Source organism: Labrus bergylta, chromosome 3 (genome assembly GCF_963930695.1).
Source record: "Labrus bergylta chromosome 3, fLabBer1.1, whole genome shotgun sequence".
Classification (NCBI taxonomy): domain Eukaryota; kingdom Metazoa; phylum Chordata; class Actinopteri; order Labriformes; family Labridae; genus Labrus; species Labrus bergylta.
Genome location: NC_089197.1, coordinates 31,875,800 through 31,902,906, shown reverse-complemented (window position 1 = coordinate 31,902,906; position 27,107 = coordinate 31,875,800). Strand labels below are relative to the sequence as shown.

The following is a 27,107-nucleotide window of genomic DNA, read 5'->3' as shown; positions in this document are numbered from 1 at the left end:
ATGTCAGCTAAATTATCATCTGTCCAAGTGAAAGCTGTCTTTTCAATTTTAATGCTATCCTATGATGACAGCTATTGACAGCGTATATGCTGAATTTTCACTGCAGGACCATTTTTTTCTAGATGCTAATGGCTTTCACCTTTTAGCTTGATGTAAGAATCTGTCAACAACTGCTCCTATCTTTGTAGCAATGACATTTGAATTGATTAAATAGGCAGAAATACAGACACTGAATGGACAAAAGTTTTAAGAGTAGTCAAATAATAGTTTTTATAATTGTAAACTGTTAAGAAGTTTAAAAATATGTGAGGCGTTTCTTGCAATTAAAGCCTATAGCAACATTATTTTGAGGGGGAAGCAATGCTATGAGACTTAATAAAGGAACATCCTCCCAAAAACATGCTTTCTCACATGTTAATCTAAGAGCAGATAAAATAAGATATCTGATCATAAGTCATGAATAAAATGCAAGTTGTTATGCCAAGCATTTATTGGCAGCAATGGTAGAATAATTGACCAACAAATGCATCCCTCCTTTCTTGCTTCCAATAAGCTCCGCCCCCAAATCAGTGGACGCAAAATGTTGGAGAAACAGCACTATCACTAACTACTAACTTAACAACCTATATTGCAATATTCTAAGTGTCTGCTGTCCAGAGATGAGTAAAACTTCCAAAGGTGGGAAGCAGCAGTTATTACTATTATGTATTTCTTTTCCTCATTGGCAAAGACATGCAGGGAGAGGGAGAGGTCAGAGGTTAGTATAGCACATGAACACTTCTTATTGCTGATTGGTTGAAACATGTTATTGCCCGCTCTGACCGCTGTTGTTTTCTAATTTTCACAGCAAAAACACCAAAATCTTTTCAGTAGACACACAGAACAGACAGCTATTGACCAATATATTAAAGGTCATATATTATGCAAAATACACCTTAACATGTTTCTGTGACAATAACATGTGTCCCTAGTCTGCCTAGAAACCCTCAAATTAGGAGAAAAGTTCATCCTCTCCATCTTTAACCTGCTCCACTTTTCAGAAAATGTTTGCTCAAACATGCCGTTGGGAGATTTTCCCTTCATGACATCACAAAGGGCAGTAACCCCTCCCCTAGGTGGGTGACACTCCCAAAGCTACGTGTTTGTTCTGCACTCTGAGTCTGCCTTCTCACTGTAAACAATTGGGCATGGAGCAAGAAAGCCTGAGCCACTAAGCTTTCAAGAGGGGCGTGGTCAGACACAGTTCATTTACATATTTAAAGGTACAGACACAGAAACAGCCTGTTCTGAGCAGGGCTGAAATAGAGGGGTTTACAGAAATGCTTAAATACAAGATCATAGAGGAAATTTAACAGGAAACTTTACAGACATTTTTTGGGGAGCTCAGAGATGTATTGGTTGAACATGAGTATAATATGTGACCTTAGACATTGGTCTTGTATTGATCAGAGTTACATACCCCAGTTTGATGGCCGTCCTCAATGAGCTGATTGTGATTAAAGTGTTTAAAGGAATCAAATGTGAAAGTGAGAAAGAGTTTGTTACTAAGTGAGATAGCTTTTATGATTAAAGCTTCATATTAATTATGGACAGGGTAATTGTTTTGTCTAAAAATAATATCCCTCCAGCCCTTGTAGACAGTATTTTGATAACTTATGGTCCTCAGGATGGAGGAGTGATGTAACTATAATGGATTAGACAAATCATTATGAACCTCTGATGAGGCTGCATCAGCACTTAATAAAAAAAGAAAAGCAACGTTTCATGTGGATAAGATGCTTACTTGATAAAACTGCAGAGTTCATGATTAAAAGGATATTTCCTCGGGTGTTTTAAAGTGACTTGTTGTCTCTCTTTGAAATGAATCCACACATACACACTTGTGAACTAGTGAACATTCTCTCATTCTACCACTCTTTGAATATTTTTCCTACATTTATTTTTTTGTTTTCATGTCTTTTTGTCTCACAGCTTGTTACTTTGATTGATCATATGGTGAGACAGATTTATCCGACCATCTGGATTTTTATTTCACCTGTTTATTTGTAGTTCCTGTTTCCTGCATTATCTCTGTATTTTATCAGCCTCATAAACAAGTTGACTAAACAACTGAATTCCTGACAGTAGTAGCTCTGATTTGAGCATCACAACATGAAACATGTTATCTAACTCAGTCATTAACAGCTTTTTTATTACCTTTACTTTCCGCATAAGATGCATTTTAAAAGTCTTGACATCATGGACACTTAGTCGATGTTATTTCCTGCATTGACAACCCACACTTGGAGGTAATTTGCATATTCATTTGGAGACAGATGCTACGTGGTCTTTGTGCCGTATAAACAGATTCCAGGGTTGGTCTGCAGACACACCAGTCCAACTGGACTCATGTTTACCCGACTGAATCCTTACAAACAGAGTACAGATTTCTTTATTTGGAGGAATTAGTTGTTAGTTTATCTTGTTGCTGTGTTATTTAAAGCTGCATAATTGTTTTCCCCTCTAATTTAGATAAACACAGGTGCTGGATTTAAATAAAGCTTTCTTGATTTAATTTCTCCTTCTGTGTGTCTGTTACCTCAACTGAATTGCTTTAGCTCTGAATCTCCACATTGAACCCTGACATACTGATGGTATAAAGTATGAACCTTATAAGCATGTTTAAATTGATCAGGGGTCTTTCTTGTGCTCACATCAGGTCATTTCTGGACTATTTTGTTTTGGTGCAAATCAGGAGTGACTTTGATTTAAGTCAAGAGATACGGTTATTTTTATCACAAGCATACACAGCATTCATTTATCATAATCAGTTCTGAGGCAAAACTGAGTGAATGACCTTCATTGATAATATCATGTAAGTCAAGTATGTGAGTTTACAAATGCACTGAAAGTATTAAAAGTACCGTTGAGCCCCTGTTAATGTTAGCCTTGATGTGCTCTCCAAAAAATTGACCTTAGTAGCCCTACATATTCCCATTCTGCAACAAAACATATAGCATTAGTAAAGTAAATGTAAATTGCTATCATCATTATGCATTTGAACTTGTACATTGCGTCTGCTGTTGCGTAACAGTGTGTGATTTCACATTGGGTTACAGTGATGCAGAAGTGCTTGAGGCACAGAATGCATACAAATGGTTAAAGCTTTATATACACACACACACACACACGCGCGCGCGCGCACACACACACACACACACACACACACACACACACACACACACACACACACACACTCAGACAAGCACACACATTGATGATCCACGCTGCCAGCCCCAATACAGGGTGTATATAGATGTCACAAACTCGAGTAAAACAGGCCAATATCTACTTTAATTAAAGACATATGGACGCAACACAGATCCCTCCAGTTGACTAAAGACACAATGGACCGGCTGACATAAGCCCTGTTCCACCATCAGTGATGGAAGAAAAATGGAATAAACAGAGTACTCGTCAGAGTGTAGGGAATCGGGATATTTGCCTGGCTTTATACTAGTTTGAAGCTGAACAGAAGTCTTTTACAGTAACCTCTAATTTAACTTATCTAACAAATGTGTTGTAGTAAACTGTATTAGTATTAGTCAAATTGTTTATTAGTTTAATTTTGGGATGTACCCACTAATGTCTCACTGCTATGAGATGCTATCTGGTCACTGTGCTTCTTTAAATCTGGTTAGTAGTGCAGGGAGAGCAGACCCATTAACCGGAGCTCCAATTTGAGCATAGCATTTGACATCGAGGCAGCTAGGGCCATCATTTCAAAATATTCATAATTATTATAATTGACTAGTCATTATGGTGCTGACTAGCGCGGGTGATGAGGTTTAACGGTGTAGCCGACTAAACGCCCACATGCCTAGTTTTAAATTGGATAAATGAACAAATTAGCATAAAATGGAGATAATGAAGTGTGAAGCACCATTGGTTTATACATCAATGATGTTAAATACGTAGAGTGAGTCACCTTTTACTACTGAGACGATCAAAACTTCTAGTTCAAAGAACAGCTTTATTATTATTATTGAGACAGAGGGAAAAATACATGTCAAGGATTATTAAAGTAGACTACTATGCAAAAACACAATCCCTGCACATTTCAGCCAGTGGGGCTCCTGGGTGAACATCATTTGATTTCCTGTCATTAACTGAAAATGAGTTAATAATGACTTAAAAACATTTTGATCTGTAATGCATTGATTCAAAGAAAATAATGTTCATATGCTCACTCTTCTTTTGTCTTTGTCTCGCTCCCCCGCCTTTTCCCATTTCCCGCTCTTTTTGATTTTCTTGCAGAAGTTATTACATTAGTGTCTGACTGTGTCCCATCATGCTGGGGATGAAGTGGAAGATGGTGGTGGACTCCCTGCGAGGACGGAGAAGGAGGCTGCCCTGTTCGCTCTGGTTCCTCCTGCTGTTTGCCGCTGGAGGTCTAGTGCTCTTCATCCACCAGCGAGATCTGTCTGAGATGGTCCAGCATCAAGGCCCAGGTCAGTCTCGACTTTACTACTATAGTTTTTTAAAAGACTGCACTCACACTTTACTTAATAACACAGATAAGTGTAAACACTGCAACCATTGGAAAGGAGGGTGGGGTTGTTAAGCTTAGTAGATGACTGGGGTGTGATCTATATACTCATTTATTTTTCTGATTTCACTCCAATACTTTCAAAACCTCATAAATGACACTGAATTATTGTAAAAATCTGAATTTCATTCTTTTAATGCTGAATACATCATCACAAATAAAGTTGTTACGATATAAGCTGAGCATAAAGCACAAAAGTCCCTTTGATCATCTCCTTCTGTAATCATCATCATCATCAACCTTTATTTAAGTTCTCAGAGAGATCATTGAGGGCGACCCTCATTTACAATGATGCCGAGAAAACATAAATGATAAACAACGAGAAATGAGATAAAGCTACTGCAGAAAATAAAATCAATAAAAGAGCAATAACAACAATAAAATACATACACTAAAATAATTTAAAAGCTTGAAATTACTACAGTGATAAGTCAGCAATTAAAATCAAATAAAACAGTTACAGTCAGGTATAGGGCAATTAAAAATAATATTTCTAAAGTGTCCATAAGGGATAAAAGTGCTCAAATTCAGGTCCTGTTGTAAAATGTTCCAGGAGTTTGCAGCACTAACACTAAAAGCAGTTTTCCCCAGGTCAGTCCTGGCATGAGGAACCTGGAGAACCAGCCTCTCTCTCTCTCTCTCTCTCTCTCTCTCTCTCTCTAAAAATGGACCAGGATTCAGATGTAACAAGGAGGGGATATTTGATGGAAGCTTTCCAGTAAGGGCTTTATAGATAAAAAGATGCCAGTGGTTATTGCGTCTCTCAGTAATAAAAAGGAAACTATATTTCATACAGAAAAAGACACAACATGAAGAATAACATAATCATCATTGTAATATGTTTCTTTTTGTAATTGATACGTGAATGTTTCATATCTAAAAAGTAGAGATGGGTCATATCCAATCTGATATCAGTATCAGGTCTGATATTGATGTAATTTAGATATCAGATTTCCAATGCTGATCCACGTCAGTACGTTGTGCACTTTCAACATTCTAAGCTCGCAAAGTCTCACTTCAGACTGAACTGTGAGAAGTGACCACAGATCTCCTCCATCAAGACATTCAGACGAGAGAGAACAGCTCCTCCTATATGATCAAAAGTGCAAGTCTTACACTTCAGTTTCAAAGGTTTATTTTGAAAACCTGACAGTTGTTGCTGCTTCCTGTTTGTATGTGAAGCCAGCACACTTTTCAAATACAGTTCATCAGAATAAGTTAATTTTTTATGCATTTATTTTGTTGCACTTAACAATATGAATTATGACTAGAGAAATATCAGTATTAGTACATTTGTATCTGAATCGGATCACAACTGAAAAAAGTGGATCGGTGCATCTCTACCAAAAAGAAGTGTCAGAAGGAGAATCATTGATTTATTAATCTTCGATGACATAATACTTTTATTTCTATTTTTCAATAGTTTTAAATTACAAACATTGAATGTAATTACGACAGAGAAAAAAATCAACTTACACCCAGAAACACAAATGACATGACACGACATGTGTGAGTTTACATGAGGAGGAGTAAAACGAGCGTTTTTGTGTTGAAGAGATACTGATGTATTGTTTTGTCAAAATGACATTTAAATAAGAGGGGAACAAGACGAGTGCAAATGCTTATGACATTTATAATAACTTAGCATCATCCTCGCAATAGTATGTCATTCTAAACAGCAGATTTATTTTTTTTAACACATTGCAGCTTTTATTTTAAGTATAAAATGTTTTCTGTTAAGTTTTGCAGAAATGTTGAAAGGTCATAATATAATTTAAATATCTGAATTTCCCACAGTTACTTTTGCATGATGGTTTGCTTCTCACAGTGTTTTCAGAGCTGTCCTGTAATATAGTGTTATTGTATAATGTATCAGAGCACCGCTGGCTGTGACTGTGACACTACTAGTATTGTAGTAGGTCTCTGTCTCGTCTCGGAATTGGAAGAATTTTTACTCTATCTTGTCTCGGTCTCAGACTCCCCTTTCTTAAAAGAACGCATAACTTCAATCCATTCATAATTTGATTTGTATCCCCCTCAAACTAGCTTCAGCTCCACCTAGAAACAGAAAGAGAAGAAGCTGAGGCAGGCATTTAGCCTCATGGCAAACAGCTTAAATGCAGCCACTTTTTAGCATCTTACTAATGTGTGTTAACAGGGCTTCTAGGGCTTTTGGAGACAGCTTCAAGTGAACACTTGAGGAACAACAGTTTAATGCACTTCTGCATAAGCTTTCATTTCCAACACTGGAGGTTGCTGCTTGGTTACGACTGACTGCTGCTGTGGCTGATGTTGACAGATTGTTTCTTTAATTATGACTCTTGTCATAAAATGACAAACTTCCAACTGTTTTCTTCTTTTGCGGCTGCAGCCATTGCTATTATTCACTTGTAATGACTCAGTATGTGACATATTTTACATTACCATGTGTGAGCACTAACTATATGCAGTCACTGTGTATAAACATTGAATATGTTTGTCCTGGCTTAGCTGTGTAGTAGAGCTATCTTAACTTTGTTTAAAACACATCTGTCATATCTAATGTATTCCTTTAGGGTTCAAATCCTGCACGTAGCTCTATCCCAAAACTGAGACCATAGAGAAGAACACAAAGGCAGCTGAAGGCAGCTGAAGGCAGCGCAGGCAGCGCAGGCAGGCAGCACAGCGCAGGCAGGCAGGCAGGCAGGCAGGCAGAGCAGCAGAAGCTGTGATCACAGCCAGCAGCTGTGTACCATTGCAGCTCAGCCGTTGAAAGGAGTAATGAGCATTAAGTGCATAAAGCAAAGTGTCACACCATCTCTACTTTATAGTGTTTCCCTGAACTGTCACCACACTTACTGTTTGTTTGGGTCAGAGGGGATAACAAAGGTGGTACAAGGAGAAGCTGGAGTAGTTCAGAGCCTCCTATGTATCCTTAACCTATAGGGGAAGAATTGAATAATGTGTAGATCTTTCATCTCTCGTGTTCTTGTATTGATTTGAAATACTATCAGACAGCTTTGTTGAACAGCTGCATTTCTGCTTAATTTCATTTGGCTGTTTAAGTCATATCGACAAGGAAATACTCCAGCCGAATGATTGAGTTCTACAAGAGCCTTAAATATTGCAAACACATGCAGTAGTAGTGTAGCCTAAATGACAAACACATATGACCTTGTATTTTTGCAACAGGACACATAAACTACAGAAATGCACAATCGATCAAAAACAGAACTAATGACACTAAAGCATTCACACAAAAACAGAAGTACAGACACTTGGCAACAAAATAAAAACATATAGAATAAGAATGAATGCATACATAGTTGAGCTAATGTATAAGCAAACATACAAGCACAAGCAGGCAAGTTTCCACATGAATGAATAAAACAATGTTATCACATGTAATCTTAGCACAAATAAAGTACACATAAGAAGATAATATTGATATGTGATAAATGAGTTGGATATTATTTGTTTGAATTTTGCATTCAGGCTAAAGCATCACGCTATAAAAAAAACCCATTTGTTCCCTTCTTTTTAATTCCAGCTCAGTGGCCTTGTGGTCAGAGTGTCCTTCATGAAGAGGTCATACTTTCAATTTTCAAATGAAACCTTTGTCCTCGTAAAGGGACCCGCTGAGCTCCTGCTTGGCACTCCACATTAAGGAGATTGGGGTTTAAGCAACCGTGATTGAAGAGCGTCCTGAGCGCGTAAAACTAAGCTGCTTCATGTCTCAGGAACAAGAGATCAGCTGCTTGCTTACGGGCCTCTTGGGCTCGTTCTACACTTTCCACCTAAATGAGAGCAGCATTAGCTGCATGTTGTTGTTGTTGTTTTTGGCCAGCCTGGGCCTCTCATTTCAACACGACTATGTTTGCACACTGCTGGCACTCGATTTGGATTTTCTGTTTTTTTTAACATAAGGGTTGAAATCAAAGGGTAATTCATGATCGGATACAATACTCTATGATACATGATACCTGGTCCAAGGTAACGATAAGATCACAATACAGCAAATGATGCATTATTTGATATATTTGCATGACAAATACTGATGCATGACAATTTCTGATTAACTGAAGAAAACACAAGACCCCTTAAAATGTGAAGAGCAGGATTCATGTATGTATTCACAGCAGTTTGGTTCAGATTTACCCATCATGCTTCATGCTTTAACTTCAAACTACTGCTGTCCCGCATCACCCTGCTGTCTTCTTCTTTTATCCCAGTGTCTGTATCTTCTTTGAGTAGCTAACTTCTGTTCATGTTACCGTCATTCATGTCATTAGCACCACTGTGAATTTAAAATTTGTGAATTTAATCTTTTTATAATACATACTTTTTTTAATCCCCAGGAGAAATTCTGTTTTTTCACTCTGTTATTGAGAGAAATGCTTCTCACACACAAAGGCCCAAATTGCACACATGCACAAACACGAACTGTGGATAGCATTAGTGGAAAGATGTGAGAGTTGGGCCACTACACACCTCGACAGTACTCGGGAAGTGACCTGACATCTCCCCAGCTACCAGACCAACTTCCATATTTTGAGCAGCAATGGGACTTGAACTGGCGACCCTCAGACACCCAACCCAAGTCCCTATACACTGAGCCACTGCCGTCCCAAAGAAGAGTCATGAATAAGTGACACAGTCACTTAAATTGGCATGGAAATGTGTTCAGAGGGCCATTTTTATTTATTGATTGAAATTTGGCTTCAGCTATTCGATTATTTAATCACACCAGTCAGGATTCCAATATACTGCCGTGTTGAAACATCCTCTTTTGGATATTGTACCTCATCCTGATTCTGGGTCATTCTATGTAGTTCTTCTCGATAACACATAAAAATACAACTCTTATCGTGTTTTCAGTGAACTATAAAAAATTGAATGATGAGCAGGTCCATACACTCTCTGGGGAAAACCCCTCACCAGAGAAGCTGCAGTCAGCTGAGTTGTGACTCTACGGTGTGTCAACAGCACTGTGAATCATGAATATCAGAGCAATGTCACACTCCACAGTAATAAGAGCCACTTAGCCAGAGTGGAATCTCTCCTCAACCCTCTAATACACCCCTGATTGTCAGATGCTTTCAGGCACAGTGGCAGGTGGGAAAAAAAGCTATTCACAAAGACACACGTAGTACACACAGAGAGGTACATATACAAGACTGATGAACACATTTTGTTAAAATATACAAGTCATGACAGGCAGTGTTTCATATTCAGGACAAATATCACACTAAGACCCATTAGAGCTTGATAGAAGTTAGGTCATGTATTTGAGGATTCTCTTGAAATGAATAGTTACATGTTTCTATATTTTATGTGCAACAACAACCAAATGTATTCTAAGCTCTAACTGCTACCTGATATGGGCCTGTGTCCACAGACAGCACTTTTTGCACTAGAAGCACTCAGGACCTCTGTTTCAGAGCGCTTATTGTTGCTAGGTTATGAAAGTTCAAATTCTGCTTCCCTCCGTTATGTCCGTCGTAAAATATGAAAACAATGTAAAGGAGTCATGTTCTGGCAGCAGCTCTACACCTGGAAATTGTGTCCTCCAAAAGACCAGTCAGACCTCCGCCATTGTTGTTGACAAAGAAAATGTTGTATGTCCCGCCCTGTCTTGATTCTGATTGGTTGGTGAGGTAGAAGTAACATTGACAAGGGTGGCGCTGTTCAAAATGTTGAACTGTTTTCAGCTGAGAGCGCTGTCAGCACAACGACAAAAAACAGTTGACACTGAGGGCGTTTTTGCACTCAGGGTGCAACATCACCTGTCCATTATGTCAGAAAACACAGGCAGTCATGCAATCCTACAATTTAATAAACAAACATTTAAGTTCTTAAAATTCATTACAGGAAGAAAAAAAAACTAAACACACACAACTGCTACAGTTAGACAGATAAGCATTCATAACAGACACATTGGAGAATCTTGGGTGTTTTATTTGAGTTACAGTTTTCCTCCGTCTTTCTTGCCCTCCCTGACACTTTTTTAGGATTTTCCTATAATCCTGTTCTTTTTATTGTTTTGGAAAAGAAAACAGTCGCGTATGTCGCTCAGCATGATCGAGCTGGCACCTCTTCTTGTTTCACAGATTCAGCTTGAGAGGTTACAGCTTTTCATGTTACCTTGGACGTAAAAGTCAGGCAGTTAGTGTGGGAGGATGCACTGTACATTCATGCTTTAACTGTAATTTACATCTTTTTCCAGCATGCCTCGACATTTGACAACATGTAATTGTCTGATTATGACGATCAGATCTGACCTCCGTTTATGCTAACGGGAACAATAATCATGATTTTAATCTGAGCTGTAGAGCAAAGTGATGATTTTCCAGCTTGTGCATGTTGAAGTAATTGGTTAATTGTAGCAAGTGTTGCAGTCTCAGACATTTATAATTACTGTTTTCAACAAATTTGTGAATTGGAAATACTCCATGCTCATACAAACATCATCATACTGGGGCAGCGGTGAATGGTGGAGTCCGTAGTCTTTTAATTGGAAGGTTGGTGGTTTGATCCCCAGCTCCTGCAGTCCACATATCGGTGGCAGATCTTGCACTGTGTTAATCTTTTGAATGAATCAGTCATTACTGATAAACTATTTGAATAGAATTCTCTGCCATAAGTGTTTGAATGAGCTATATAAGTACAGTCAATTTACCATGTACATTAGATGAAGTACTCTAATTAATGAAACTATGCTAAAGATGTATTAATGAGTGAGTGAGACACTAAATAAGTGAATGGTTTGTATCTGACCTTGGCTCTGTCTCTTTGGTCTGTTTGTGTTGAAAACATTGGCAGCAGTTACTCACTCTTACATTACATTACTTACATTTATGTAGGCTAATATAAAAGTTGAATGTATTTTTATTATTATTGTCATATTATTGGGGTTTTTTGTAGGGTATGTATTTCACCGCACTTGCACTTGTGACTTTTACTACTAGTGATGAATATCAGTGACCTGTTTACATTTCACGTTGACTCAGCACTTTATTCTGTATGTAAAGGAAGCTGCCAGTAGCATCAGTCAAGCATCACTATTGTTTCTCCACGGCTGCTACATTCAGTGCCTCCTACCTTTTTACCTCATTAGCTTTTGAAATGTATTTGGTCTGATGTATTTTTGTGTGTGTGTGAGAAGGATTAATAATGTGGATTGGTTTGCGGTCCCCATAAATAGAAACCTTTGTATGTGATGAAACATTTGATGTGCATGTTGTTTTTTTGGTAATAAGACTGCAAACACCCCTCGAAACATCAGCTTTGCAGGTATTGCAAGGAGCCCTAGCTTAAAGTTCTTGATGTAACAAGCTTGAAATACCTCCTCCGGACCAATACCAGGATCAGGTTGGTATATCTCTATGTATAAAAAAAAGATTTACATCACTAACAAACATCATATTGAGATCTCTTGAAAAGGATCTTCACACATAAAATGGATCGTCTCTGAAGTCAGGGCACTCATGATGGAAAATAAAGAAAACATATAAAAAATGGATGTTGATGTTTTCAGGAGAATCTAATATCCCCCCTTAGGTTTTGTCTTTTAAGCTTCTCTTTGAAAACTTTAACTATTACATGATGCAAACAGAAGGGGGGTGGAGTAGAAGAGAGAATCACTCCCATGATTCCCCGCCAGCCTCAACATCATCTGTTTTGATTGTTTTGATTGAGAGCCCCCTGGTGGTTGAATTTACATACTGTGTGTTTAAGCTGCTTGATAGTAATAATTGAGGGAGCTGTGTTTTGTATTATTTATTCTCTAATAATGTCATGGTACCATTTGTCACCATAACAGACGATGTTACACAGAGTACGTCCATGTGTTGAGGTCTTATAGTGCATCTGTAAGTGGAACAGACAGCATTTGTTTGTTATTTTGCCAGAATCGAGTGACCTGCTGAGAATGGAAAACATCAGAGCTTTTTGTTGCTGATTTTTCTTTCTTTTGATAACCAACCATTTTTCAACCTTTTGTAGTGTGTGTCCTGGGATAAGTTTTGCAGCCTAAGCACATCCTTTTATCTCGTCTGCCATATCACCACTTGAATATTAAAGTAAGAATTCTAGTTTACTAAATCATGCATGAGAGAGTTGCTGCTGTATACAGAACACAGTGGCTGAACTGTGTCTCCAGCCTCCTCACTAAGCACAATGAGCAAGAAGTATCTTTGCCTTTAAGCTATGGCGCTTCACCCCAGCAGAAGCTCATATCTAATAGAGCCGAGTTATAATACATTGGGTGTCAGCTTTTATCAGCCTCCCCCTCCGTCTCCACCTCTTTATTTGGCTTGCAGTGATCTTGAGAGCTTCATATCCCGTGGATTCGATGGCCTTCAAAATGCTAGCAGAGAAAACTGCAGTTTAACTGGCAACAGCCTCCTCTTGATCTCTCCCGAGTAATTGTTTAAGGACAATTGAAGAAACAGCAGCCACTTTCTCAGAGAGACACCTTAAGAGCTAGCAGCTTAGATAAACTGTCTGCAAATTCGAACCTCTGGGCATTTCTTTTTCCAGATGAGTTTGGCAGCGAGGGCAAACTGCTCTGGTGAGAGGGAGGTCGGCCTGTGTGGCGTCTGCAGAACGCCTGATGCAGAGGAATCAATACATGGAGGAGAGCAGGCAAAATTGTTGCCTTCTTGTGTTTCAGTGAAAACGTGTTTCAACTAGCAAGCAAGTACCTACATCTCAGTCTATGTGACAATAACATGCTTTTAATAAAAGTAGCTTATATTAGTTTGAGTGAATACAGATTAGCATCCCGAGTCTCTGCTGACTGTGGCTCTGTGGATGGAATCAGACAAAAAACAAAACTTGCTCTTTAAAGGCTTTATATGTGATTTTTCAGACTTTTCAGACTGAATAGAAATCCAATATATCCTCTGAAAATAACTCTGTGAGTCATGACTGTCTACAATGGTGTAACACCCGAGTCCCACTGTCTGTGATGTTTTCAGAGTTTTCTGAGTCCTATCTTCAGTTTGTTTACATCGCCTGGACGGCCGGCCGGCCGGCCAGCTCATCCCCTCGTGTATAAAAGTTGTTTAATTGAGGGACTAGAGAAAAGAAGAATAACATACTGTACTCACTGCTTAACTGTGTTTCTAGATCACGCTCATTTCAGGTAAATGTACATGCAGATACGAGCATAATAAAGATCACAAGCATTAGCATGCTAACAGAACAATGCACCGCGAGTTGTTTTGGTTTAATGCTGGTGCTCAAGGGCGACATCTGCTGGATCAAAATTGCATATATATATATATAAAGCCTTTAAAATTTTTTAGAAAAAATATAGAGATCTGAAGGTCTTAGAGAATCCATGGGCTGTGTTCAAATAACTTCCAAATGCAAAAACCCCACAAACTCCCCTCCTGGATTAATATAAAAGCAGTAACGGCTTGTGGAAACACCTAAAGTTCAAGAAATGAAACTGTGCTGATATTTAGCTGAAAGCTGATGTTTAAAACACATCTGACTCTTGGAATAATAATAATAATAAATCAGTTTTGGTTTTCCATCCAGCATTTTGTGTATTACTGTCCCTGTGTGCTCCCAGATGCAGCATCCAGATGTCACAGTTCAGATTGTGATCAGCTGTTAATGACACTGACTAATGGTACATAAGCCTATTCATTATCAAAGTGCCACAACACCTACCAAATTAAATAAAAACGAGTGTGAAAACAGAATTAATTTTTGTTCTAACAAGTTCCAGCAACAAATCAAATAACATGTCTGATAGTTGTTGAAGATTACAGACAGGTGTGAATGGATTATATAATCTTCTCATGTTACTGAACAGTGCTGAGATTTAAAAAAAAAAGAAAAAGCAGACTGTCCTACTTACTTACTCTAGATTTGTAACTACTATTTTCAAATCAGATTTATATGAAGACTTTTAAACAGTTATCTGTATTAACATCTGGATCTGTTTGGAACTCAAGTTACTTAGAAGAAGATTCTGTGTCAGTGTTGTGTTTGATTGTTTTGGCCAAAAAGGGGAATTGATGCAATATTTCTATTTCCTTTCCAATGTTGTGCTGAATTCAAAATCTATGCATTGATGATAGTTCTATGATGGGTCTTTTGCTAACGCCATCTGCCCTGTCTCAAGGTCTGATTCACAAAGGATGTAATAAAATAGCAGTACAAACATGTTCAGCTTGTTTTTGTACCTGGTTGTTGAAGCACCTTCACTCCCTCCATGCTGACTGAGATCACCCTCATTTCAAGCCGGAGAGAATTAAGTAAGAGTTAACAACTGTTTATTTAACAGTTGTTATATATATGCGATGTCTTTGGCCATTAGACTCCGTCATGATGACTTCATGCACTCAGAGGAGTTAGCGAGGTCGACAGCAGGATAGGATACCCCCCTGATGGAGTGTAGACACTGGTGGTGGTGGTGGTGATAGAAGAAAACAGGATGTGGTGAGGAGTGGGATTCTGAAGCTGTATCTGAACTCTGCTGAGCTGGACTGGAGGTGACTGGGATGGAGGAGGGTCGCAGCGATTACCCTGAAATGACAGACTGTCTGCGGATGAAAGCAGCAGGATGATTGGTTGAGAGAAGTTGTAGCAGAATCTGGTTTGTTTATTACTTAAAGTGTAAACACCAATAATCAGCTGATCACCAGAGTAGGGAGACGGAGGAAGTGGTAGAGTGGGAGTGGTGTGACAGATTATGACCAGTCAAAATTAATATAAAATAACAGACTCAATAGATGTGACACCAGTCTCATTACAGATTACAGAAAACCTCTCTTTTCCTCGTCCTGCCCAAGGGCTCCGGACGCTATTGGTGGATGAAGTTAGCCTGTTTGGGCCAGGCTCGAGAACCAGACAGCCAAGCACATTTTCCCTGAATATACTTTAAATGTTAAAATGTAAATAAAGGACTGTATTTAAAGATAATCTCATTATAAATGAGAAATCACAAATGTTAAATTATTGTATAATTGGAAATTTGTGCATGACAACCCATATGAGCAATTCTTTAAAGACGCAAATGATAAGACTTTATTCTGCAATGAGGATCATGTGAAAAGATAGGAATCATGAATGCATGTATAGTATACAGTACATAACATAGATGAAGAACATTTGCATACCAGCACAATTAAGCCTAAATGACACTAGATGTGTTTGCTTTCACTGGTTCCGCTGCGTCTCCGCTCTGGTTCCAGCTCCGGCAGCCCGGCGCACTCCGTAGCAGATACGTAAGGCTTATATTTTTGCCGAATAAAACAATCCGTTTTGACAGTACAGAACAGCGACCGTCTGTGTGTTCGTTTATGTGTTTTAAAGGGTTTCATACAACATACATCTTATTATCTCGGGCTATCGCGGGTTAATCTGTAAACATACCGTGGGAATTCGAACAAGGGTGAATGGAGCCTTAACGGACTGGAGCAGACACAATATGCACACATATCTGGTGGAAGTTCTGGATTAGAATATTGATATATATATAAGATGAATGCAGTTTCTTTCTTTATCATTTGCACAGTTTTAGGGTCAGCAAGCGCTGCACGAGGCTGCTGTTTAAAAAAAAAACATCTTCTTAAAGACAAGAGGTCATCAATATCTTTGATTATGTTTCATGTCTAATGAGGCTGACTTCCACTGTAAGGGTGTACAGGAGGGTTGACAAGTAAAAAAGGCTGAAAATGTCAGACTCCATTGACTGACTTTCCATGAATGAAATAAAACACTGTGCTCAACACGGCTCTCCTTCTTATTCCATGTTACATTTACTCCCATGACAAAGCCCAGTCTGTTTTACTGCTTCTAAGACGAAACAGAAATAAAAAGTCTATATCCAGTGATGCAACATTTAGGCAGCATGCCACAGTAAGCTGGCAGCTGTAGAGGAGAATAGGGTTTGATAAAGCACTGGAGAAACATGCCTTTAAGGATAATAAATAGTATAAACCTGGAGAGACATCCAGACAAACACTGCGATGTGCAAGAGAGGTTAACAGTTGGGAGGTACTGGGGAAAACATCGAGGCAAAGTGAACAAGATAAACAACCTCAGATGAATCATAGAGGCTGTTTTTTTTTTTTTGTGATCACATCAAATTCATATCAATTAAAAGTTCAAGAACAAGTGGAATAAATGGATCACATGGCTGTCCACCAGGGGTTTCCTCCACCTCTCCCTCCCTCTGTTCACATGGAGCCTGCCAGGAGCTGGGCATATTGTTTCATACTCGAAGGTAAAATTTGATCTCTCCGTCAGAGGTCCGGTAATCCCTTAAGCCTTGTCTGCTTGCAATGTCCAATTCGGCTGTCTCTTAATGTAATTAAATTGTTGCTGATGACCCTCAGAGCAGTGGGATGGCTGCATTTTTGTATGTAAATCTGCCACTGGATGTTTATGGAAAAAAAATGGATGTTGTTTTAACCTGATTTTCTGTAAATTCATCCGTGTGTGCAAAGCTCCTTTAACAAAGCCTGTTTCTGTTGCGCTGGCACTATCCCCTCCATTCCTCCCAGAGCGAGAAGATCATTGGAAAGCAATACTTGGCAGAGCTAACTCCATAACAGTGTTTTTTTTTGTTTTTTATCAGTCTATGTTAAATACACTTCCTAAAAACTAAGGGTTTTATGTACTTTGAGAAGAAGTAGCACACTATACCTTTGCCTCAAAGCTTAAATCAAAGTCAAATTGAATCATTTGACATCTGGTATTAGATACGAGCTTCCCAGCAACTATAACAGCAGGCACTGTTCCACATGGAGCCTCCCCTTTCCTCTGTTTATCCCCTGTTCAGCACAGGAAACCTCAGAGAAGACCTCTGGGATGCCCTGAAACGGGATAAAAAAAAGAAAGAAAAACAGACTATTTTCATGCATTGGGTATCAGGTGCCAGCATCACCGTCTCTGCAGCCTCTTTCAGACTTTGGCCGTGGCAATTGGATTTAAAAATGGAGCTGCTCAGAGGCAACTGCAAGGTCATGTGGCTTTCCATTAACATTAATGCCCAGGGTTATGCCACGAGAGCCCTGCAACATAATCTGTTTTTCCTGCCATCTGATCCTGCAGTCCAATAGCGTCTTTATGACAATCTATACAAATAGATTTTATTTTTTCATCATTCATGCTCCAGCAGAGGTCAGTGTCTGGAAAAAGTGAGCAATTTAGGGCACTTATGGAAAGCTTTTAGAAACACTTTCAGGTTGTAATAATATATATTTTTACTTACATATTCAAGTAAAAACCTTGTTTATTTTTAGAGGAGAATGAAAATGAATTCTTAGATGCTATCACGATTAAAGCATCCTTCTGTGTGGTACAGTCCTTTGGGAATGACTTCACAGCCACAAATAACATTTCTGCAGACTTCTCTCCTGATGGTTCTCTACTCTATAAGAAACAAACTTCAAAACAGCTGAACATGTGCAATCCAGAAAACCATAACATATGAAAAGAGGAAGGATTACTGGGGGAAACATTGATTGATAAAAACCCCAGAAAAACATTTTCTATGATCTCTCTTTAAACACAGCCGAGTTGATGATGCATCTTTGAGCCACTGACGAGCAGACAGGGTTAAGACCCCTACTGAGCATCAGAGCACAGCTTGGTGGTCCTGCTGGTGATGGGGGGGCTTTCATGTTGCCCTTTTCCATAATGCCACGCTGGGTAACATTAAAAAACTCCAAAGGAAATAAAACAGAACAAGGCTAGGGCACCAGGTGGATCCAACAGAGAGGCTGATTTTTTGAAAATGTCTTTGAAGACGGTAATCACATGCTGCCTCTCAACGCTGTCACTCTGTCCCAGACTATGTCAATGCAAGAGTCACAGCTGAGGCTCTATATGCTGGTTGTGGCTGTGAACACAAAAAGCATCCATCTTTAGGATGACCGCTTCATATAAACAAAAACTGTTTTAAAGTAATAGAAGGTAAAGCAACAAAAAAAAGTTCACAGTAACTTTTATTTTACAATCTGTCATTGTCTGCCCATACCTGAATGTTTTGGATGACTAATGTGAGACTCATAAAATGTATAAAACATGGACGTAGTCCCAGTGGTGTCACCCATTGGTTTTCCAAAGAGTGGTTTTGAAGCCTATTTAAATAGGCCTAAAACCTCCTGGCAAACAGCTTCAACGCGCCAGCTTACAGTCCAAACAGTCATGACCGTAATTCTGCACAACTAAAATCCTTAATAAATCTAAATCCCCAAAGAGTGTTTGCTATTTTAGCATGGGTGTGTTTTGGAATTCTAGGTCTTTTCATCCAGCCACAAGTGGACACTCGAGGAACTGCAAGTTTGTGCACTTTCGCGTTTGCAAACCGGAGGTTGGACAATTTAGAAATATCACAACAAAGCGTGTGTTGTTGTTCTGAATGTATGCACCGCTGGGGTAAGGGGCAATTGATAATTAAAGACAATAACATTCAGTGATGATATTCAGTACAACAGCAAGATATTGGCTGTGATTTTACTTTTAAACAACAAAAAGGGAAAGTTGTTGTGTCCATTTACCATTTAGCAATTCATTTGGATTGCACTTACATGGTGTAAGTTGTCATGTAACAAAGCACAGTTGAACTCAAATGTTATTTAAGGAAGTATGTCCATCTATGCGATACTAACTTTGATGAAGTCTAGACAACCTTTTTTTATTTCTTTGCAGGTAAGAATGATTATTTTAGGGAAACAATCCTACTCATAACACCTGAGACAGAGTAAGTGTTAAAAGTCCCATTGCTGTTGTATTCCATATCAGATCTCATGATATGCCAATTGTCCAATCAAATGAGTGAATCAGATCTGTTGTATTAAATCTGTTTGCAATACAAACAAATCAGGATTTTCAAGACACCTTTGAAGACGTGACATGTTTTTATGCTTCTCTCATCTGGAAGTTTATCACATATCAGTTACAAGGTGAGGCTTTGAATTCTGACAGACCAAAACCGCAGAAATGTAGGGAATGTTGTATTGTATTGTAAAGGTGTTCCTATCAATCAGGGTATCAATCAGGTCAGTCTCTGTATGTACAGACATGCTGCTGCTGCTGCTGCTGCTTGACCCAACACTTGTCTTCTCTCTCACTTTAACTTTGTCCTGAGCTTTCAGAGTCTACAGTTGTTCTACTATCTGTCAGACACTGACTCTTCAGACGTCTCTGGAAACAAAAGGCATCTTATTCCCATGGTAGCACCAATTAATCAAGGCTGCCCTGGTTATCAAATCCTGCTTTTTTTTTTTAACTATGGCAACATGAGTGAAAGAACACAGAGCCAAAACTGGTGTCTCTGCTCTGTATCCAATAAAGCAAGAAAACATGTTTTGTTTTGGCCAAGTAAAGCAATGAAATTAAAAGAGAAAGCCAAAGAGAGTGTAGAGGAGTTTTTAATAGCAAGTATACCAATCAATTTGATCAATCACCCAAGAGAAAAATCAATGAATTTGGCAATTCATGCTCTACAGAGCCTTGTCTTTACTGTAAGTATTGCAGAGAAACTCAACTATAGAAACTTTTTTAATGTTTTTCAAAGTACTATAATATACTCATTGTTTGAAAGTCTATCATCTCATAAACATGCTTAGTATTATTGTATATCTGTTCCAAAGCCCCAAAATATTTGACCAATTACTTACAGAAGTTGAACTTATCCACAGTAGTTATTAAATATAACTTTTTTCCATTCATGTAAGCAGCTCCTCAAAATTCATTCTGGGCATTTAGTGTTACATTGCTCAATCTCCATGCCCTCATGCTTTTTGTCTTTTGCAATAAAAGTGTTAAACCACAGTGTATACATTTTATTGTAGTTTGATAGTTGTTTGCATTGGTTGTAGTGTTGTGAATGCTTCATCTCTCTTTTGTAAGTTGATTGTTTTGTGTGTGTGTGTCTATCAAACCCCGTGCAGCTGTGATGAGGATGATGCCTCTGTGTATAGGGCGCTTGCTTTAACCACTAACCTATAACCAGCATCTCATACTTCATCATACTTTACTTGAAAAAGGGAAGAGCTGTAATATGCACTGTGCAATAAATCTGTGGCATGGTTCATGAGACTCTTTTCATTGGCCTACACAATCTTTTTTTTCCATTTTGAATTGTTATTTACCTTTAAGACAGCAGCTTTGAGTTTCATACTCCCCTGTGGAGTTTCTCTATCTTTCTGATATCTCATGCTGAGGTAGGTGCTAGACAAGGTGTGATGTATCTGCTTTTTCCAGGAGATAACTGATGAAAAATGGAAGCAACCAAGCATGAGTTAAAGTCTTAAGTTAATTTAATCTTGCAACAGGAGATACTGTGTAGTACCTCTTCCTACATTAATTAGAGAGACAGAGAAGTGATTGAGCAGATTGATCATACAGGTAACCCCCCTCTCCCTCTGGGCTCCTATCTGTCCTTTTACTCGAGTCTATGGAGTATTGAACTAAACCACCTATCTCCACAGACCTATGTTGTTAGGAATATATCAGCTTTCTTCCAAGTTGGTGGGGATATGACATTCCAATGCCTGTCTGCAGTCTGACACATGGAAACTTTGTCTGTAGAATTAATTTCATCAGACAGCACTGATGTGTTACGTAAGCAATAAGATTTTTCTAGCGTTACTGCCTTGGTGAGAGCCTGTTCATATCAAACACAGTGTTCCTGTCAGAAAAGTTGTCATCACTACTGCAAACACATCAGATAAGCAGAAAAGCTTGTCTTAAGTATTCCCAACCAAAAGGAGCTTACGCCCATATTCCAGTACGGGCTTGAGCAACTGAACGCCATAGACAGAAAGAGACATACAAAGAGAGATAGAGAGAGAGAGAGGATAGAGAGAGAGAGAGAGAGAGAGAGAGAGGGAGGTTATATAACCACTATTCTCATCAAGGAGACATCTTGAGGCTTCAAAAGCAAAGCAGAGATAATAAATGCCAATGTTCAAGGTTGCTGAAGTTATCATGCGCTCAGTAAATGAAAATTATGAGGCATGGGTTTGTGTTAACATACCAGAAGTTCTCATTTTATTAATCTGTTTAAAAGTTCCCTTAATAACTGGGAGTATAAGTGAAATCTTCCCCAATGTTACGATGTGATTCTCAAGGCTATAGTCTGTCATGAAAAGATAAAACCGGTCTTTACAGTCCAGAGAAGTCTTGAATACAGAATAACATTTTTTTATCTTTACCCATACCCCTTTAAATTGGCCTCTTAGTCTACGATCACACTGCAGGCTGAATGTGATTTTTTGTGATCGGCACAAGTCACATGGAATCTGATCTTTACTCATCAGATTTATGGCACTTTCATCCACACTCATAAGTGGATCCAAATAGGATACAGGTCAGATCTTTAGTCATGTGACCTCAGTCTGAACAGCTATAGGTCGAAATGCATTGTGACGTTGACGTCACTCGCTTACAGCACGAGAGGAAAAGGAGGGCTGACATGACCAACCATTTTCAACAGACCTGGGCTTTTATGATCCTGGACATGCCTGCCGTCAGCAGATTGGCATATTTTATTGACTAATCTAATTAATCAATATGTGGTGTGTCTGACAGTTTATAAAAGAATATGAAAACATAATTGAAACCCGAAAATACGCTTCATTTTATTTCTAATACATACAAAAAGTAGAGGGCTTCAGTGCTTTGTTCAGTCTTTGTTGTAGGATGATAAATATAAAGCATTAATAAGATAATTTACAATCATAAATTTAATGAACAAAGTGACAGGAAGCGGCGTGTTTGTCGGTCTTTCTCTCTCACGATCAGCTCCCAGAAATACTCGAGCAAAAGATCTGATTGGTCAGAGTTTCATACAGGTTGGTTTCTTATTCAAAACATTATCCCGGACACAAACTGTTGTGGAGGAGGTTATGTTCAACATTAGTTACCATGACGATCTCCCTGGGTAACAAGTGAACCACCTTCATTCTGAAAAGTGAAACAGTTAACCCTGCAGTTACCTTGATAACTGGAAAGGATTCACTTTGTTCTTCTGCGGGAGGTTGTAGATTTTGTGAAATATCTCTCTTCACACCGTGCTGCGTGTGGAGTCTTTGTTGTTCTCTGCGCATGCGGATCAGTTCAGGACCTAGACCAGTTCACACAGGAGTCTAACTCAGGCCATATTTTATAAAAGCAATATAAACAGCAAAACAGAAAAATTAGATCTGAGCAAAAAAAAAAAAAAGGAATGGTGGGGCATTTGTAGGTTACATTGTGCACCCCATGAACAGAGGCTTTAGTCCTCCAAGCAGGTGGCCAGGTTTGAGTCAGACCTGGGGCTTCTTTCATGTCGTTCCCCGCTCTCTCTCTCTCTTGAGTTTTGACTCTACTGTCCTATCTCTAAATAAAGGAATAAAGAGCCCCCCCCCCCAAAAAAAGGGAAATAAGGCATTAAAGATTGCAGAGTGAAGGCAGCCTCATTTTAATTAAACGTTTCAGATGACTGCAGCAAAAGATTTGTTCAATTAAAATGAGGTCTATTGCTTTAGCAAAAAAGAAGAAGAATCTGGACTAAAGGCAGCTCATTGACCTTATCAAGGTCAATCTTACATAAGAAATGTTTTCTTTGTGGAACCGTGGCAACTGAGACCCACAGTTTCTCTTAAAAAACATCTTGTTCCCCCTTTTGTCAGTTTGATCTTCAGTTTGATGTTTTTGCAATAACTACGAGCAAGGAAAATTATTTTACAGAACTCTATCGGCATGAACTGCAATACTTTACAAGACCTGTGATACTCTCCTCTCTTATGGCCATGGAAGTCATTCTGAGAGGGATTCCACATGATTGTCCCAAAAGGACAAGCCATGGTTTAGGAGCTGTGATCCGTCTCTCCAGACTGAAGCCAGCATACCCATTATCAAATCAGACCTGAACCCATCCCTGTCTGCCACGGAGACATGTTGAATGGATATCATTGTTCACTGCTGAGGCTTCCATCACTGTAATCCCTCTACAAAGTTCAGACACTCTTAGAGGATGATGAAAGGAGCTGAGGAGAGAGTGGCCTGCTCGCGACTTGTGTGTCACTGCAGAGGGCACAAGAAGGGAAGTCAGTGGAATCGGTGACCCATGCCGACGACTCCTCAGCCCGTCTCGAGGCCAGAAAAGAACAAAAGATTAAGCCCTCCTGCTATCCAGAGTGATAACAAGCTGTCAACTTCTAAAATGTAATCTGCTGACTCTGGGAGGAAGTGCTGGTGTCAGTGGAGTGGTCCGCCAGTCGATGCTTATCTCCTGAATGGCGTGCCCATTGATGGAGAGAGCCGTGGCCCTGCTGGCAGATACACAAAAGCCACCTCTCTCGGCCCCCAAACAAAGAGGTCTGCACGAGCAAAGGAATCCATACTGAGCCAATTTTCCACATATTTATCTACATATATCCCCTCCAGACCCCGTCTCTCAGTCTGACTTGGGCCACAAAGGAGAGGTGATGGGAATGATAGATGACATGAATAGAGGCCAATAGACTGGGGATAATAAGGCATTACCCCTGACAATGCTGACAAGTGATGGGAGGCTCCCCTCTGTCAACTTGTCTCCTGAGCCCTTCCACTCAGTCTGGGCACAGATTGTCAAATTTAAAAGCCATATTGCTGCCAACACTAAGTCGTAACACTGCTTCAGTGGGCAGTGAGATTGTGATATGGGAGCTGTCACCACACTAAAGCCAGTTAATCAATCTAACCTGGGTATAATCCAGCCTTTAACAAGTGGATTGTCATTCAGCTAATGGCCTGGCTGCACGTACTGTATAACTCTGTCTTTCATCAAACGTATGCCCTCTGAACCACCCACTCTGTTTGTTTCTACCCAATGGTACAACTTTAAAAAGCTTTTGGATAACCAAACAGAGCTGCACAATAAAACATGAAGGCCATCTTTGATTCTATTCATCTATTAATATTGACAAGTCCGTTTTTTTTGTATTCGTATCCGTGTGAGGGTTGTGTCTCTGATAGGGTAAAGAATCTCATTTTCTGGTCCTTGAAGAAAGCCACTTGCAATCTAGGTTGTTTTGGGAGAGCTAGAGAATTAGTCACACAGGAGCTATTTCAGGCTGTGTACAATTTGATTTTAGATCAGATCCAAAGGGTTTTCCCTTGTGGACCTTGTGGGCTATTGATCCTGAAACAGCAGTCATACAATATGAAATAGATACTCTTAGTTGTTTTCAGTAAGGCCGAGTGGGAGTGAAATGACTTTGGCCTGGTGCTATTTTGGATACCTTGGAGTCTTTCTGAGCATTCTGCTTTGATGGTGACGCAGCGCCATTAACTGGAGCTATAGCCAGTCATCTACACCCCTGGCTAGAGGTAGGCAGCTGAGTTGCAGTTTAAGCACAACATTTGACCAGCGTCGAAGGCCAAAATATTACTGATTTGTTTAACTGACTCATAGTTCTGTAGCCGACTAGCAAGGGTGTTGACGTTAAGCCGTTTGGTCAACTAAAGTCGTGCACTCCTAGTTAACATAGACTAAAGATCAATGGCAATGAGCTGAAAGAAGAGTGTTTACAGTGTAATATGTTACCTTTGGAGGGCAGCCAATGCGTTCCTTTTTCCCTCTCACTGTCTTTCCCTTTCTTTTTTTTTAATGAGAATTTCTATTTAATATTATTTTAAATTTCACAAACGGATAGTTTATTTGTATGTCATTTTTCATTTGACCTTGCCCAGTTGGCTGTTAATACATGTGCCTGAGTGACATTTGGCATTAAGAAACTGTGGATTTGACAGAAAAATCATTTTTGGATGGTTCTCCCAGCCCTACTTACATGCTAAGCATACAAAGCAGAGCCTCTGTTGGTGAGATTTCATTTGTCGGGATTTTGTCATAAATTCAAGAGTTGGACACTGAAGTATGGATGTTGGGATCAAAGTTATTAAAAATATCACCCAGCGGATTCCATTAATGTCTGTAACAGATTGAATTCTGTAGTTTTACAAATATATTATGTTTAATTGAATTGAATTAAGTCAAGATGAGTGAGGGATTGACTCAGCATTATCATCCTTCATTACCTTGGAGTCAAAGCAAATTGCCTCATGGGTTGTTGAATAGTTCAGACTGGACACAAGTGGTGAAACACAGCTGACAGTGAAAGACATAAAGCCATGTAGCTGTGTTATAAGAAACCCACTGTCAGTGTAGATAGAACTTTTGTAATATCATTTTAAAATGATTCACATCGAGCTCTAGTCAAAGTGTAGCCTAATTCTGTGTTAAGGACATGTTTTTTGTTCATCAGTTGCGTCACATGTGGTAGTAGACCCTCCATTTTATTTTTTTTGGTTTACTGTAACAGTTACCTTGAGGAATGATCCAGAAATGACTTTGTTTATCAAACGGACAGTGGTTGGAAAATAGCTGAAACTACAAGCTTAGCCTCAGAAGAAAAAGTCAATTTCCTGTCTTGTGGCTGACTTACTGGTCCGGGAATGACTGTGTCTGTGCCACTGGCAGATGCAACTTAAACCAACAGGACAAATGAAGGAAAGGATGAAGAACTGCATTATTGGCCTTGTTTGATCATATTGAAATTGATTTATCTGGGGGTTGATTAATAGTGCATGATGCTTTTATTCTGACCCATCCAACTTCCTTCATGCATCACACTCATTAGTCTGAAGATACTGTCAGTTTTACAGATTGAGCTCCTGAAAAGTATTGCCGTGTGCGTATAGGTCAGCAGTTGTTTGCTGTTGTTTGGATTCTTTTAACTGGTGGTGGCATATGATGTGAGCTAGGGCATCTGATTCTGAATCACAGTGTTGGGGTCCAAAACGTCACCCGGGTCCCTGATGGTCCCGTGCTTACATTGATGGAAAAAAAACAAATTTAAGATTAAAGTTGATTTTTTTCTAACCACAATTTTAAAAGTTTTGATGTACAGCGGGAAGAAATCTGGTATGTCTGGGATGAGACTAAACACTCCAATCTCCCAGATCAAAACAAGCTGTCCTTCAATAAAGCACTTCTCCCTGCACATATTAAACAACACACCAGAGACATGTGTCACACTTTGCTGTAGAGACATACGCAGAGTCATCAGGGTTTAATTATTCTTTCTATTTGTCAATTATAGGCGCGTGCTGCGCGTAAATGTTTGGATACAGAGCGTCTGTCGGCTTTGCTTCACCAAAACAGTGTGATGCTTTTTAAAAACTGAGGGCCTGTTTCATATAAGGACTGCGTGGATTTTGCACCCGCTTAGTCGTGCAAAACCTGTCTGCAGTCTTTTGGTGACTAGAGCGATGTCATGCACAAACTTTCCACTGATCAGAAAAAAAAATCCACCTCCTCATTATCTATAAATACAGTCTGTAAATAAGACTTTTAAATAACTGATATTATAATAACCAGTGGATAAATCAGTCCAGGCCTGTCAACACTTCATCCACAGATGTGAAGACGGTCTGAAGCCGTTACGCATGATGATGATGATGATGATGAGAGTGTTTTGCTTTTTCTTCGAATTGTCCTTTCCTTGAGTTGTCCTTCAGGGAGAAGGACAACCCTCAGGGA

At 39.2% G+C, this 27,107-nt stretch overlaps 1 protein-coding gene across 2 annotated transcripts in view; it reads left to right on the top strand.

Annotated features, from left to right (window-relative positions):
• The window catches only part of LOC109997254 (carbohydrate sulfotransferase 8), a 224,845-nt gene that overhangs the window by 58,194 nt on the left and 139,544 nt on the right, over positions 1–27,107 (top strand). The window contains exon 2 of one of the 2 annotated variants that reach the window (XM_065953150.1): positions 4,300–4,490. In XM_065953150.1, coding sequence (XP_065809222.1) covers positions 4,331–4,490 — 160 coding nt within the window. In that variant the 5' untranslated portion in view covers positions 4,300–4,330. Of the gene's footprint in view, positions 1–4,296; positions 4,491–27,107 lie in introns of both variants that reach the window. The other variant, XM_020651703.3, reaches the window with a different exon arrangement.